The sequence below is a fragment of the Jaculus jaculus genome, chromosome 16, assembly GCF_020740685.1.
Source record: "Jaculus jaculus isolate mJacJac1 chromosome 16, mJacJac1.mat.Y.cur, whole genome shotgun sequence".
In the NCBI taxonomy this organism is placed as follows: Eukaryota; Metazoa; Chordata; class Mammalia; order Rodentia; family Dipodidae; genus Jaculus; species Jaculus jaculus.
In genome coordinates, this window is record NC_059117.1 from 19,020,458 (window position 1) to 19,036,998 (window position 16,541).

At 37.4% G+C, this 16,541-nt stretch overlaps 1 protein-coding gene across 5 annotated transcripts in view; it reads left to right on the forward strand.

The window, feature by feature from the left end:
- Kmt2e (lysine methyltransferase 2E (inactive)) overlaps window positions 1–16,541 on the forward strand; it is a 99,817-nt gene that overhangs the window by 52,473 nt on the left and 30,803 nt on the right. For all 5 annotated transcript variants that reach the window (XM_004652885.3, XM_045135479.1, XM_045135480.1 and 2 more), the window contains 4 exons: window positions 2,234–2,314; window positions 7,050–7,108; window positions 9,527–9,699; window positions 14,685–14,723. In XM_004652885.3, the coding sequence (XP_004652942.1) occupies window positions 2,234–2,314; window positions 7,050–7,108; window positions 9,527–9,699; window positions 14,685–14,723 (352 nt within the window). The remainder of the gene's footprint in view (window positions 1–2,233; window positions 2,315–7,049; window positions 7,109–9,526; window positions 9,700–14,684; window positions 14,724–16,541) is intronic.

Consider the following 16,541-nt stretch of genomic DNA (forward strand, 5'->3'; position numbering starts at 1 on the left):
AGTATAATGTGAATACTTTTGTCTTATTTAATAATAATGTGCTATAGTGCCTTTCAGATCTAGAAATAAATTATCATTACCTATGACACATTATCTTAAGAAATGACTGTGATAAATTCATTTAGGAGATATATTTAAAAACTAAAACATAACTTTACTGACATTACTTATATTGTATTAGAACATATCAATTGTGGCTGGGCGTGGTACCACATGCCTTTAATCCCAGCACTCAGGAAGCAGAGGTAGGAAGATTGCCATGAGTTCAAGGCCAGCCTGAGACTACATAGTAAATTCCAGGTTAGGCTGAGCTAGAGCAAGACCCTACCTCCAAAGAAAAGAAAGAAAGAAAAAAGAAAACATCAATTCTGACTATAGCCAATCATAGTAAAGAGTTTTCTTTTTTTTTTTTTTAATTTATTTTTTATTTATTTATTTGAGAGTGACAAGGAGGCAGAGAGAGAGAGAGAGAGAGAGAGAGAGAGAGAGAGAGAGAGAGAGCGCGCGCGCCAGGGCTTCCAGCCACTGCAGACGAATTCCAGATGCATGCGCCCCCTTGTGCATCTGGCTAACATGGGTCCTGGGGAATCGAGCCTTGAACCGGGGTCCTTAGGCTTCACAGGCAAGTGCTTAACCGCTAAGCCATCTCTCCAGCCCAAGAGTTTTCTTTTAACTGATCTGATCTAATGTGATAAATTACCATCTAACAATGTTTTTATTGTTTGTTTGTTTGTTTTTCGAGGTAGGGTTTCACTGTAGCTCAGGCTGACCTGGAATTTACTATGTAATCTCAGGGTGGCCTCAAACTCAGTGATCCTTCTACCTCTGTCTCTTGAGTGCTGGGATTAAAGGCGTGTGCCACCATGCCCAGCCTAACAATGTTTTTAAGGTGTAATTTAAGGAGTGGTTTTCTTTGGATCCAGCTACACAAATATATATATGTTAGTTATCCCTGTTAAAGATTCATGACACTGTCTTTAGCATTTTTATAATTGTGTACAGTCCTGAAAACACAGTTTTTTTATTATTCAAGGTATTTGATACTCACTGATCTCTCTTGTTCTGAGTCAATATCTGTCACTCTCCTCCCTCCCCCTCCATTTTTCTGTTCAACCTGTAGTGAGCTGTAAGGACTGACTTTTCCCTCTTCCCTTCTTCACATTTCTTCTTTATATTTCAATGTTCCTACTTACCATACTTACCTCTTTGAAATATGACATCTAGAGCTCTCATCTTTTATTTTCTAGCTTTGTTATATTGTGTGCATGACAAAATAACTCCATAAGCTTAGTTATTCTAAACCCCTTTGTCATTTGCCCTATTTTGTATATGTATTCTACTATATGCCTCCATATTCTACAAGTTCTTGTCCCAATATTCTCTATTGAGAAGTAAAAAATAACACAGTACCATTTAGTTTAGTACTTTAGTTATATTAGAAGTAGCTGATAATGTATAAGGAATACTTACGACTGTTTTGGTAATATATATGTATACGTATGTATCTATACATATATATAATACATATATACATACACACACTATCAAGTTGGCCACTTGCAATTTTGGCAACAATAAAAAATTGAGAAGTTTGTATCTAACTGCTTATATATCCCATTATAAGTAATTAGGTTTCATTTCTGTCCCCATAAAATTTCTCTTGGATTGTTTGACCTCTTTCATTTGGTATTGTTCTAGTTCTGCCCTTTCTTGAGTATGAAATGTTGGGAAAACAATTTAGTTTTTTGCTTCTGTTTGCTTTGCTTTGAATTACCACTATACATCGCCAAGCTGTTGACAGAGGAAATAATCTAAGCTTTACCCTTCCCTCTGTTGTGAAAAGATGAATAGTCCTCTGCAGATGCACTGAGCATATCCTGGCCATTTTCTCCTCGTAGCTATTAATTTATAAATGTTATGATGACACCTTTTCTTTCTGCTTCCCAAAATGCAATTCTAAAAATACCTGTTATTCTTGCTCCAAGTACTGTGGATATCTTCAGGTTTCTAACAATGTAACTATTACTTTTTACATTTTAAATTATATTGTGCATTCTCTATTTGCACCTCTTGCTTTAAATCTCAGAATATTACTGATCTGAGGTTAACTTTTCTGGTGTGAAGTTTGAAGTAGGCACTTAAATGATAGTTAGATGGAATATCAAGTCTTAATTTATAATGGTTTTAATGTTTTCTATGTTCTGCTTTTGTCTGTTATGTTTTTCTTTTTAAGTGTTTGGCAACATATTGACTGCATGGGGATTGACAGGCAGCATATTCCTGATACATATCTATGTGAACGTTGTCAGCCCAGGTAAGTTATCATGTCTGATAAAACTACCAGCAATTTTACAAAAAAATTAACAGAAAATTACTTACAGACGACAGAAATTATGAATTCCTGTATTTCAGCAATTTTAAGGTGTATTGTTAGTTTGTATGTTTATTTTTTTTAGTATGTTGAAACCTATTAAGATCAAGAATTTTTCCACTTATATTGTATCATGGTTTATTTGCACTAGTGCTCCATAAGGCAATGGTGCATGTTCTGAGTGTTGGTATCTTTTTTTTTCAGTGGTTTGCATGATGCCAAAGTGTTCATTAAGCCAGGTCTGATGATATAGGCCTGTAATCCTAGCTACTTAAAAAATTGAGACAGGAGGATTGAAAAGTTCATTGTCTGCCAGAAGTACAGAGTAAGATAAAGGATAGATAGCCTCAGAAATTTAGGGAGACTCTGCCTCAAAAGAAGAACAAAAAGGGGGACTGGAGAGATGGCTTAGCAGTTAATGCGTTTGCCTGCAAAGCCTAGGAACATTCGAATCCTCCAGATCGCACATATAGCAAGTGATGCAAACATGCAATGCTACACATTCCCACAAGGGGACACTTGTGTCTGGAGTTCATTCACAGAGGCTGAAAGGCCCTGGTGCACCCATTCAAAAAATAAAAAAAATTTAAAAAAGGAAAACAAAAGCAGATACAGCTTAATGATGGAGTGATTGGCTAGCATGCAACAGTCCCTGGGTTCAATCCCTAGTATTCCTGTACCTCCTAGAGTTATTGGCACACCTACTTAGTTACATACAAAATTTGGTAGGTCTGTCATTCTACCTGTTTGTAGTACATGGGAATTTTCCTTTTTCAAATATGTAGTAAAGATATGATTGCCTCTCTCAGGTATAACATGAATTTCTTTGCTGTAAGGCTCTGTAGAAGATTGGGAGGAAATCACAATGTACCAAATCTCAGGCTACAGGAGAATCTATATCACAGATCAATAGGGACAGCCACAAAATGTTACAGGAATATAGCCATCTTCCTTTTGAAAAAAACTTCCTGAAATAGGTTAGCATGGATGTATCAGAGACAGAAGTACATGTGGAACAAGATGAGCAATCTGAGGCATGGAGTTCCCAAGACAGAAAAGGGACTCCAGGTCCAGAAGTACACACATGGAGGGAAGTTGTAAGCAGAACTAAGCAGGGCACTTTATGGTCTCAGCCTAAGGAAGGGGAGTCCAGCTTTACCATGATGAAGATGAAGCTCTGATGATAGCAGGACAAATACCAGAAGCGGTTACCAGGATCTGTCTCTGGCCTCTTTGGCTTTTTTTCTCTGTCAAATAAATTTCGACAAAACATAGAATGTGGTATAGATGACAAAGTTAATACGGAAGAAATTGAGCTACTCTGAAGGGTAAGAATGGGCAATATTGAAAGGGGCAAGTGTGTGCATGCCTGTGTGTGTGAGTGCATGTTTTGAGGCAAGGTCTCACAATAGCCGAGGTTGACCTGGGACTGACTCTGTAGTCATTATGGAGCCAGGTGTGGCGGTACATGCCTGTAATCCTGGCACTTACAAGATGGAAGCTGGAGGATCAGGGGTTCAAGGCTAGGCTCAGCTATATAGTGAGTTTTATGCTAGCCTACATAAGACATTGTTGCAAAAGAAAACAGCAACAACAAAAAAGGGGAGGAGGTCTTTTTATTTAATTTTTTAATTTATTTTTCTTCCAAATTTTTATTAACAACTTCCATGATTATAAAATATACCCCATGGTAATACCCTCCCTCTCCCCACTTTCCCCTTTGAAACTCCACTCTCCATCATACCCCCTCCCCATCTCAATCAGTCTCTCTTTTTTTTATGTCATGATCTTTTCCTCCTATTATGATGGTCTTGTGTAGGTAGTGTCAGGCACTGTGAGGCCATGGATATCCAGGCCATTTTGTGTCTGGAGGGAGCATGTTGTGCGGAGTCCTGCCCTTCCTTTGGCTCTTACATTCTTTCCACCACCTCTTCCACATTAGACCCTGAGCCTTGGAAGGTGTGATAAAGATATTGCAGTACTGAGCACTGTGGTCATTTCTTTCCATCACCATGATACCTTCTGAGTCGTCCCAAGGTCACTGCCATCTGAAAAGAGAAGATTCTCTACCAAAAGTGAGAGTAGCATTAATATAAGGGTATGAACATTAACAGAAGTGCTTACTGGGCAGTTTGATAAGCATAGTATATACATTTAGCCAGACAACAGCAGATGTTACACCCTTAGGGCTCATGACTACCCCTGTTTTAAGTTTTCAGTATCAGGGATGTATTCCCTCCCATAGAGCGGGCCTTCAGTCCAATTAGAGGACAGTTGGTTTCCCCCATAACACATGTGCCACAATTGCACATGTTGGCTCATTTGGCCTGCCTGGCCAAATATAAGGCTTGCAGTGTCCACTGTTGAGTATCTTCCCTGGTGGTTTCTCTTTCAGAAGAGGTCTTTTTATTATGGATATTTAAAGTTCCATAGAAAAGTAAAATAATATAATGAACTCATATATTTGCCCCTTGCTTCTGTAATTACCAGCAATTTTGACTAGTTTTTTACCTTTAAGCTAATATATGAATTATACCTTATAATTTTAATTAATATTTGGGAATATAAGTTTATATTTTGCATTTTTTTACAGTATTTCTGTAGCTCATTTTAGCCAAGTCCTAAACAAGACAACAATATAATTAGAATTTCATATACTTATTCAATTGCTTAGTTCTGTAGGATGCAATAGACTCAGTCTCAACCACACCTGGCTCCCTAGTGAAAAGAGTTTAAAAAACAACACAGGCAAAAACCAGGTTTGGTGGCTCACACCTGTGATCCCAGTACTTGGGAGGGTAAGTTAGGAGGGTTACCATGAGTTCAAGGCCAGCCTAAACTACAGAGTCAGCCTCAGGTCAACTTTGACTATAGCGAGACCTTGTCTCAAACACGCATGTGCACACCCACACACCCACACACACACACAATGGCCCCTTTCATCATCGCCCACTGTCATCCTTACAGTAGCTCAGTTTCTTTCATAACACTAGGAACATGATTATGTAAAGCAGTTTGAACATTTTCCCTTTGAGGTATAATATACCAAAGGATACTGAATCAATTTATTGTATTTAAAGTCCCTTAATGAATTTCACCATAAGTTACAGCACCAATTGAATGTACGTGTATGTTTACTTATATGTTGTTGTTAGTAAGTTACTTATTAAAATCTTGGAGTTAATTGCAAATACACATAAAATACTACATATGTATTCTCTACTTTTTCCTAACGGTGACACCATATGGAACAGTTTATACAATATAAATCAATACAATTAGCATTTTTTACATTAAGGAGTCAAGGTATAGAATATTCCATCACTGCAGGGACCCCTCTCACCCCAACATTTATTTTTTTATTTTATTTTTTAGTTTTTTGAGATAGGGTCTCACTCTAGCCCAGGCTGACCTGGAATTCACTATGGAGTCTCAGGGTGGCCTCAAACTCATGACAATCCTCCTACCTCTGCTTCCCGAGTGCTGGGATTAAAGGCATGTGCCACCACACCCAGTTCTTACCCGAACATTTATCACCCACTAATCTGTACTCCATTTCTTTTTTTGTTTGAGCTAGGGTCTTGCTCTAGCCCAGGCTGACCTGAAATTCACCATATAGTCTCAGGGTGGCCTTGAACTCATGACAACCCTCTTATCTCTGCCTCCCAAGTGCTGGGATTAAAGGCATGCACCACTATGCCCGGCATCCTATTGTTTTTTGAAGTTGGGTCTCACTGTAGCGCAGACTGGCCTGGAACTCACCCTGTAGTTCCAGGCTGGCCTCGAATTGACAGTGATCCTCCCTATCTGTCTCTGCCTCTCAAGTGCTGGGGTTAAAGGCATGCACCACCACACCCAGCTCTATTTCTTTTTGTGTGTGTATGTATGCATGTGTTGTATATGTATGTGTGTATGTGTGTGTGTGAGTACGCGTGTGTGCTAATGCATATATCACATGTGCATGCGTGCAGAGGGCAGAGGAAAACATCGAGTGTCTTCTGCTATCACTCTTCTTATTTCCCTGAGACTGTCTCTTGGCAAACCTGGAACTCCCCATTTTTCAGTTAGACTGGCTGACTAGGGAACAATATCCTGTCTCTTCACCCCTCAGTTCTGGGATAGCAAGCATGCACAGCCATACCCAGATTTTTTTGTGCTGGAGATTGAACTCAGTTTCTTATGCTTGCTCAGCAAGTGCTCTTACCTGCTGAGCCATCTCCCTGATTTACTCCATTTTAATATTTTGTCCTTTCAATAATGTTATGTAGGTGGAATCATGTAGTGTATGACCCTGAATGCTTTTTTTTTTTAGGACAGCCATTCAGTTTGTTGTGTGCACCACTATTCCATTCTTTTATATGTGTCACAATTTCTTGAGCCTTGCATGAGGAGGCTGTTCTCTTTATTTTTCTCCTGTATTGGCTATTGCAAATTAGGCTGCTCAGAACATTCATGTATATAGGCTTTTGTGTGAAACTAAATTTATTTTCCCCACTGGCCTTGTCCCAGTGTGATAACTCAGTTGTGTGAGAGTTGCATGTTTAGTTTTATGAGAAATTATAAGGACTTGGAACATTAGAAATTATAAGTTTATCACTCTTAAAAACATCTACTTTATATATAGCTAAGCTTCTGAAAGTTTGATGAATAACACAAACATGTTAATGTTTTAACGTAGGAATTTGGATAAAGAGAGAGCAGTGCTACTACAACGCCGGAAAAGAGAAAATATGTCAGGTATGTAGAAAAGACCTACACTAAATTAAAATAAGTGTGACAGAAAAAATAAGTGGTCTGCCAGAATGGGCAGGAATGTCCTGAGGGACAATCCCTGCTACTTCACAGGGACTGACTGAGGCCTTCATGACTTCACAGTGAATACCATAACCCCACTAAAGAGGGCCCCCGGAGTGACAGGAGCTAGGTCAAGGGGATAAGAGTATAAGCTGTTTCATATATATATAATTAAAAATTAAATTTTTAGTTAAACATAAACACCTTGTTTAATGAATCTTGACTGAATTTATAATATAGATTTAATTTTTTTATGAATGATTACAGTGCTTTTATTTTAGGAAAAAACCAGAGGAAAGCAAAGTAAATAAACTTATGTTATCCATAGTTTTTATACTCATAGGAAGCCTGATTTTAAGAAGCAAAATATGGACTGGAGAGATGGCTTAGCGGGTAAGCGCTTGCCTGTGAAGCCTAAGGACCCCGGTTCGAGGCTCAGTTCCCTAGTACCCACGTTAACCAGATGCACAAGGGGGCGCACACATCTGGAGTTCGTTTGCAGTGGCTGGAAGCCCTGGTGTGCCCGTTCTCAATCTCTCTCTCTCAAATAAATAAATAAATAATGAACAAAAAAAATTAAAAAAAAAGAAGCAAAATATTTTCATCAACATGATGATCGTTTTATTATGTATTTATTAGAGACAGTTTCTAAACTCTGTATAATGTATGCCACACTTTTCTTCTTTTCCTTTAGTAGCCTTCCTCTCTTTTCTTTCTTTCTTTCTTTCTTTTTTTTGGTTGGTTTTGTTTTTTCAAGTATGATCTCATTCTAGCCCAGGCTGACTAGGAATTCCCCTGCATAGTCTCAGGGTGGCCTTGAATTCACAGTGATCTTCCTACCTCCGCCTGTAGAGTGCTGGAATTAAAGGCATGCGCTAGCCCTCCTTCCTCTCCCTTCTCTTCTTTGCTATTAATTTAGTGTTGAGATAGGTCTCACAATTTAGCCTGGGTTGGCTTGAATTCACTGTGTAATGCATACTGCAAGCACTGTGTGATCCAGCATATTCTTGTCCAGCTGTGGTGCTTTCTGTTTTGTAGACTTTTGGGTTGGAATTGTTGAACATGAGATCTCTTCAGGAAAATGCCAAAACTGGGCATCCTGCCCCAACTTCAAAGCCACAGCTGCTATGGCAGATGGTCAGTTCAAAGATACCAGTTTGACTGACTACAAAGGAAAATATGTTGTGTTCTTTTACCCTTTTGACTTCACTTGTGTGTCCCATGATGCTTTCAATGATAGGGCTGAAGAACGTAAGAAACTCAATGCCAAATGTTTGGTGTTTCTGTGGATTCTTCTCTCATCTAGTGTAGTTCAACCCACCCAAGAAACAAAGAGGATTCGTACCAGATCCAAAGCACATCACTGTTCAGTACTATGGGGTCTTGAAGTGGCCTCTTTATCAGTGACAATAAAGGAATTTTCCTGTTGGCTGTTCTGTGGATGAGATTCTGAGATTAGTTATGACCTTCCAGCTCAGAGACAAACGTGGAGATATGCATCTAGCTTGTTGGACACTAATACCAGCACGCCTGATACCCAAAAGAACAGAAGTGAGCATTGGGCCATTTTAGTACCAGTAATCTCTTGTATTTTTTTTTTTTCATGCTTAAAATAAAAAATGTGTTTCCTCTAATGGGTGGGAAGTCAGCTTTTATTCCAATGCTGGAAGTGGCCTGAGCTGTGTTGTGGGCAGATTAATGTGTATAATGTACAATACTGGGACATCAGCCTATTGATCTTTTTGTACTTTCAAACTGGAACTGAGGGGGGATATCCGTGATCCTCCTGCCTTAATTTCCCAAATGTTGGTATGTGCCACCAGGCCCAGCTTGCCATTATTTTGGCTAAAGACTGCTCTAACCAGTTTTGGGATAATCATAGTTAAACATTTCTCTTTTTGATGGACATTTTGTATTATTTCTGGTATTTTTGTTTTGTTGTTATGAATAAAACCTTCTGTGAATCCTAGTTGCATTTTGTTCTAGAACTTTTGCTATTTCATCCTTGCCTGGATTCCTAGAAATGGGTGACTGGCTGGAAGGGATAGGTACGGCTAAATTCTCATCATAGGAAAATTTGAATTTCCATTGGTAGTGTACATAATGCCTGTTTACACAATCATACGACCAGAGTATGTTGTCAGATGTTTGGATTCTTTGTAGGTTAATGTGCACAAAAAGATATTTGTAGATTTGTAGTTTGCATATAAATTAAATGTCTTACTATCATGAGAGAGATAACCAAAGTGAGAAAATGTATGTATTCTTTAGAAATGGAGGTAATGCTTTGCCATTTGTAAGGCTGCTTAGTGCTTGAAAACTAAGTATCACATGTGTAATAACTTTGTTTTTCACTTGCAGATGGTGATACCAGTGCAACCGAGAGTGGCGATGAAGTTCCTGTGGAACTGTACACCGCATTTCAACACACTCCAACCTCAGTTACCCTAACCGCTTCACGGGTGTCCAAGGCTAATGAGAAAAGACGGAAAAAAAGTGGCGAGAAAGAACAAACCTTTTCAAAATGTAAAAAAGTACGTTTTGGCCTTCTTGTTTTAGATGAGTAGGTAGGAGTTGACAGGGAGCTTAGTTTTATAGGAAAAGATAGGATAGAGTAATAGCTAACAGTGAAACCTACAAAAGGATCTAGCAATTGTTTATTTTAAGCTTACTTTAAAATTTAATGTATCTTAAAATTGAAATGGATATTTGTATAGATAAGAAACTTTGTAGAGTGCTTTAAAAATCATTGTTCCAGTAAAAAAGAACAGACTCCTATTATAGAAAACAAAATTAACATTTCTTAAATTTTAATAACAAATTAGTAGGAAAGAGCATGCAATAGCTTTTCTTAATCATTTTAATAAGACTTCCTAGTTACTGAGTTTTTTTCTCTTAAGTTTTATTTGATTGTTTCGAGGATTTGATGTTAGAAAACTGTTGATAATATAATTTCTCATTAAATTTAGTAATAAAATTTCCTAATGATAGCCTGGAAAAGCAGAGGTGGTCTTATGGGATTATAAGGTGAAGCCTTCCTATCACAGTCTATCAGTGTCTTTGCTGTATATTTTCTAAGTTTAGATAAGTTGACACAAAAACACTTACCATTAGGTTACAGTTGCCTACAGTAGCACAATATACAGAGTTGTAGCCAAGGGTCATTAAGCTATACAATGTAATTTTTTTTTTATAAGCACATGCATTAATGTTTGCAACAAGGACAAAATAGCTTAACCCCCATTCTCAGAATATATCCTTGTTCTTAAATAACATGTGACTATAATTGTTAGTGAAGACTTTTGTCACATTGACTGTATTGCTATTATAGAATGAAATTATTCCTAGATTTGAAGCAAGGGTTTAAAATAAAGCCTTCCCCCTTGATATCTTTGGTTACTTAGCAGGCAGCAGCGTGTGCTTCATTTCTTTTCTATCTAATGGCGTCTTCATGCTCACAGTCAGCTGGACTACCAGAATCTCCATGTTTGTCTGCTTTGTGTCCTCCTTTCTGTTTATATTTTATCTTCAATCTGGACAATTCACCGTTACCAGGCTCGACACAGACTTTCTGGCCATGTCTTTGCTTATTCATTACCTTTACCATGACAAAGTCTCTTCCAAGTCTTTTTTCTTTTAGAAAACTTACTGAAACTTATCTCAAGTACTACTTCTGCCTGGAATTTTTCTTTTTTCCAGAAAATACGATTTCTGTTTGCATTCTATCATGATACTTAAGCCCTTTATTCTAGTGCTTACTCACACTTTGCCTTATTATCTACCTCATTCCTGACTGTAATTTGCACCAATATTATAGTTTATAGTTTATAATTTATAGTTTAGATGCTGGTTCAGCTTTTTTGTGTACTATTTTGAAATGATCTCTTTGTTATTGTATAAAAGTTTCTTGGAAATTTGATCCTTGTATATTTGTTTTACATCATTTGGTTTAATAAAAAATAGATTGTATTTTCTCTGGCTGCAATGACTTCTGGGTATTTAAAATGAATAAACCCTGGGTCTTGATTGTGTCATTTATTTCTGAATATTCTTTTTATTTAAAATGGAAAAGACATTCCAAGACATTAAGTTAATAATATTTGGCAGGTATTATAGAGTTTTAAAAATCCAACAACTGGGCATAAATACCTACTTTGCTCCAGTGTGTGTGTGTGTGTGTGTGTGTATGTGTGTGTGTGTGTGTTTTAAAACTATGGGGCAGTATGCAATATAAAATGTAGAAAAGGTGTATAGCTTTATCATTCAGCTTACTCTACGGTTGTGAAAAAGTGGATGGAGTTATAAATATTTTGGACACATGATTTAAAAACAATCTGTTGCTTCAGAAAACTGTTTTAAAGTATTTGGAGTTTTCATAATTCAAGACTTTGACATGAAATGTAAACATTATTTAAAGGCAAGGTAAAGTTTTGTGGGTTTTTTTGTTCTCCCCCTCCCCCCAGGTAAGGTCTTGCTCTAACATAGGCTGACTTGGAATTCACTGTGTAGTCTCAGGGTGGCTTCAAACTCATAGAGATCCTACTACTACTGCCTCCAGAGTGTGCCGCCACACCTGGCTAAAATAAAGTGGTGGTGTTTTTTTCTCAAGGTAGGGTCTCACTGTAACCCAGGCTGACTTGGAATTCACTATGTACTCTCAGGCTGGCCTTGAACTCATGGCAATCTTCCTATCTCTGCCTCCCAAGTGCTAGGATTGCAGGTGTGCGCCACCACACCTGGCAAGCTTTCTTTAAAAAAAAAAAAGTATTTATTTGCAAGTAGGGGGTGAGGAGCTGGGTGCACCACTTTCTTGCCATCAATGCACACAGACTCTAGATGCGTGCACCTCTTTATGCATCTGGCTTTATGTGGGTACGGGGAAATCACACCCGGACCATCAGGCTTTGCAAGCAAGTTCCTTTAATTGCTGAGCCATCTCTCTAGCCCCCAAGGTAAAGTTATTATTTTTTTCCTTAAATGTTTTATTTGAGAGAAAGAGAATGGGCATGACAGGCTCTCCAGCCACTGCAAACAAACTCCAGATGCATGTGCCACTGTGCATCTGGCTTTTAGTGGGTCCTGGGGAATCAAATCATGGTCCTTAGGCCCAAGACAAAGTTAAGGACATTGATTTTGAATGTTTTACTAAGTAGGAATATTACCAGCAAAAATTATTTTTGAGTGTTGAGTTACAAGTTGAGTGTTATTAATGTGAAAATGTGAAAGGCTCTAGAATCTGAAACAGTTCTCAAAAATGTTGGGAGCATTTTGCTGGTTTTTGAGGGGGTTTTTGAGGTAGGGTCTTGCTCTAGCCCAGGTTGATCTGGAATTCTCTATGCTCTATGTAGTCTCAGACTGGCCTCAAACTCACAGCTATCCTCCAACCTCTTCTGCCTCTCAAGTTCTGGGATTAAAGGTGTGTGTCACCAAGCCCGGCTTTTGCATTTTGAATTTTAAAATTTCACGTTAGCAAGACTCAACTTTCAAATTACAGTTTATTCCAAAATTTAGAGGAAGAATAAAAAACAGCAATCTGAAAAATACTGAACTCAAGCATTTTGAATAAAAGAAACTGAACATGTAACATTTTTCTTCTCTTGTTTCTTCTCTACACCAAACTTGTCTTCATTAACCATCTTTCACATAATCTATTTTTCTTTGTTTTGTGTGTGTGTGTGTGTGGTACAACGTACCCAAATACATAGGCTCTAAAATCTCTTGTCTTCTTTAGTCCTTGACATCCAAATTTATTCTCAAAAGCTCTTTTGATTTTTTTTCTTTGAAATGTCTTATTACCATATTTTTCCTTTATGCTATTACAAACTTAGACCAAGTCCTTGTAGTTAGTATAGTGAATCATTTCATCTTTGATTTCTCTTACTGTAGCCTCTTTCCTCTTCATTCTGCATTTGATTATCGTGTTTCTTACAAGTTTTCTTATATCTCTTTATTTCTCTGAATGTTATATGGACTCCATATAGAGAAAAACATTGCAGTATCTAAGCCCAAATTAAAATCAGGCTTTTATGACCTAATTTGATGAATTTTTTTTCTTTTTTGAGGTAGGGGGTCTCACCCAGGCTGGTCTGGAACTCACTCATTAGCATAGGCCTGCCTCAAATTTAGGTTGATCCTCAGCCTCTTGAGTACTGAGGTTAAAAGCATGAGCCATTCCACCAGGCTTAACTGATACATATATTGGGATTTTTGAGGTAAGGTCTCTCTAGCTTAGAGTGACCTGAAACTCACTCTGTAGACCATACTGGCTTTGAACACAGTGATCCTCCTACCTCATCTTCCCAAGGGTTGGGATTAAAGGCATGCACCACCATACCTGGCTTTCAATTGAATTTTTGTAAAAGACAAATCATATATCATCATACTGCTTTTCAGTGGGTTCAAATGGCATTATGAATTTCTCTTGAATTTAACATATCTTCATATTTCATGTTTTTGTTCATAGCTTGAACTCTCAGGAGCTGTGGTTCTTTCTTGTCTGTCTCAATATATGTATTCTCCAGAGTATATGAAGGCTTTTATCTACATTTTTCTTTCTTCCTCCCTCCCTCCCTCCCTTCTTTCTTTGTTTGCTTTAAAAAAAAAAGCTTGTTTCTTACACATAGACAATCTGTATATAGATTTGTTACTTATGTATGGGTCCATATTATCTTTAGGCTTTAGCTTCTATTTCAGAGTTTATGCTTGGAGGAATAAAGATGATAGAAAATAATTTTAACTCGGGATCTGGCATATTAGTGGGGTCTCAGCAAATATTTCTTGAGTGTAATTTTGTTTACCACTTAAGCTCCATTATGGATTCAAATATTACTTGTATTTGTTTATAGAATTAAAAGTAATAACACTTTTTATATACTCAACATGTTTCAACACTTCAAAACTACAGTATGTCTACTATATTTTAATGTTTTCTATTTACATATATTTCATAAATAATATATCTTTTGATACATAAAAACAAAATTAATAGTAAATTTTGCAGTGTTTGAAACATGCATATGTCATATCATGTTTGAATCAGACTAAATATCTCCTGAAACATTAGCTTTTTTTCTTCTAGCTTTTGTTATTTTCAAGGTAGGGTCTCAGTTTAGTTTAGGCTGACCTAGAACTTACTCTGTAGTCCCATGCTGGCTTGAACTCATAGTGATCCCTCTCTCTATCTCTGTTTCCTGAGTGCCCAGCATTGTCTAGCTTTTTGATATCTGTAGTGATAGTACTGTGTAGTAGTTATGGTGTTATAATATTTAGCACATTTTGGAACTTTGGAAGTTTTGTCTTAGCATCCAATTATAAACATATTTTAATATACTGTGTAGTCTGCATTATATTTTTATAGTAGATCCCTGTATTTACTTCACCAGTTTCTTTACGCTAGCTTTATTGGTTGTTATTTTTTCTTATGTTATTTCATTTTAGTAAAATGTCTCAATAAGCCAGCTGAGTGTTAGTCATATCCAGCTTTTAAAAAAACTAACTAAGAATTCCATGTTTATTTTAGGCCTTCCGTGAAGGATCTAGGAAGTCATCAAGAGTTAAGGTAACTATATTAAATTTAAGGTATTACTGTTAGCCATCTCTTACCAAGAGCTTATCAAGTGGATGCTTGTCTATGCTCTAAGTAGGACCTCAGAATTACACCCAGATTAATAACCACTTATATTTTATTATCATTGTAAAATATTAATCAAAAGAGCAAAGTATAAAAACACGTTGTAATTAAAGCAGTTTCTGATTAAAACTGGTATAATGAAAATTTCATGTTTCTGATACCACTTGATATTAGTATATTATACATCTGAATGCAGTCACATTTGAAAATTGGAAATTTGATCTGTATAGTTGGAATTCTGTAGGTAGTCATGCCAGCTATTGTACTATCAAATCACCATAGACTTTTGATATAAGTACAAAGTAGTCACATGTGCCTTAAATTAATTAGAATATATCCTCATGTTTTTATTTGTGACAGAAGCAAGACTCTCCACCTCTCCCTTTTTCCTAAAACTTGGGCTTGTATTAGGGCATAGCAGTAGCTTTACAGGGTTACTGCTATAAGCCTCCTCTCCCCCCTTTTTGCAACAAGATCTTGCTATTTAGCCTTGGGTGGGTGGCTATGTAGACCAGGCTAGGCTTTGAACTTCCAGTTAGACTCTTGCCTCTACCTCCCAAGTGCTGGTATTATAGGCAAGTACCACTATGCTGGACACCAATTTCTTAAGCTATGAAATTAGTATTAAGAATGTGAAGCAGGGCATGGTGGTGCATGCATTTAATCCCTGCACTTGGGAGGCAGAAGTAGGAGGATTGCCATGAGTTTGAGGCCACCCTGAGACTGCATGTGAATTTCAGGTCAGCCTGGGCTAGAGTGAAACCCTACCTCGAAAGAAAAAAAAAAAAAGAAGTGAAGTGCTGGGGAGATGGCCCATTGGATAAGTGCTTCCTGCACAACTCTTGAATAACTGAGTTCAGATCCCCAGACTCCATGTAAGAGCCAAAAGGGGATAAGATTGCTTCCTACACAAGCATGAGGACATGAGGGGGCATGAAACCACTTGAGTTTGAATCTCCATAGCCTGTGTAAACTCAAGTCCTACAAAAAGGAAGAAGAGACCAACTTATTATAGTGTATCTTTCATTATCGAAAAATACTTATGTAATAAAGTTGATCATTCCTATGGAAGACAGTCTGATAATACATTTTAGTAATGTTAGTGATTTCTCTCTCTAGTACTGGTACTTGAACCTGAGATATTAGGTTAGACAGGTGCTACACCATGAAGAGGTATTTCTGATTCTGTTTATTTTTGAGACAGATCACTAAGTTTCCCAGGTTGAACTTGAACTCAGTCAGTATCCCTGAGCTTTTGATATTCCTTCCTGTCTCAGCCTACTGAATTGCTGAAATTATAAGCTTATGCCACCATGCCTGACTTAGAAAAATATTTATGAAATCTAAGTTAAAATTTCAGTTTGGTTGCTGGGCATGGTGACACATGCCTTTAATCCCAGCACTCGAAAGGCAAAGGTGGTAGGATTGATGTGAGTTCAAGACCACCTGGAGACTACATAGTGAATTTCAGGTCAGCCTGGACTAGAGTGGAACCCTACCAACGTAAAACAAACAAACAAAAAGCAAAAAAAAAAATCAGTTTAGTTGAACATGCAAAAATAATTTGTTTTCCATCAAAGTGTTCAATAATATATACAAAAAATTATAAATGGAGCTGGGCATGATGGCACATGCCTTTAATCCCAGCACTCAGGAGGCAGAGGTCACAGGATCTTCATGAGTTTGAGGACACCCTGAGAATTCAGAGTGAATTCCAGGTCAGCCTGGCCTAGAGTAAGACCCTAT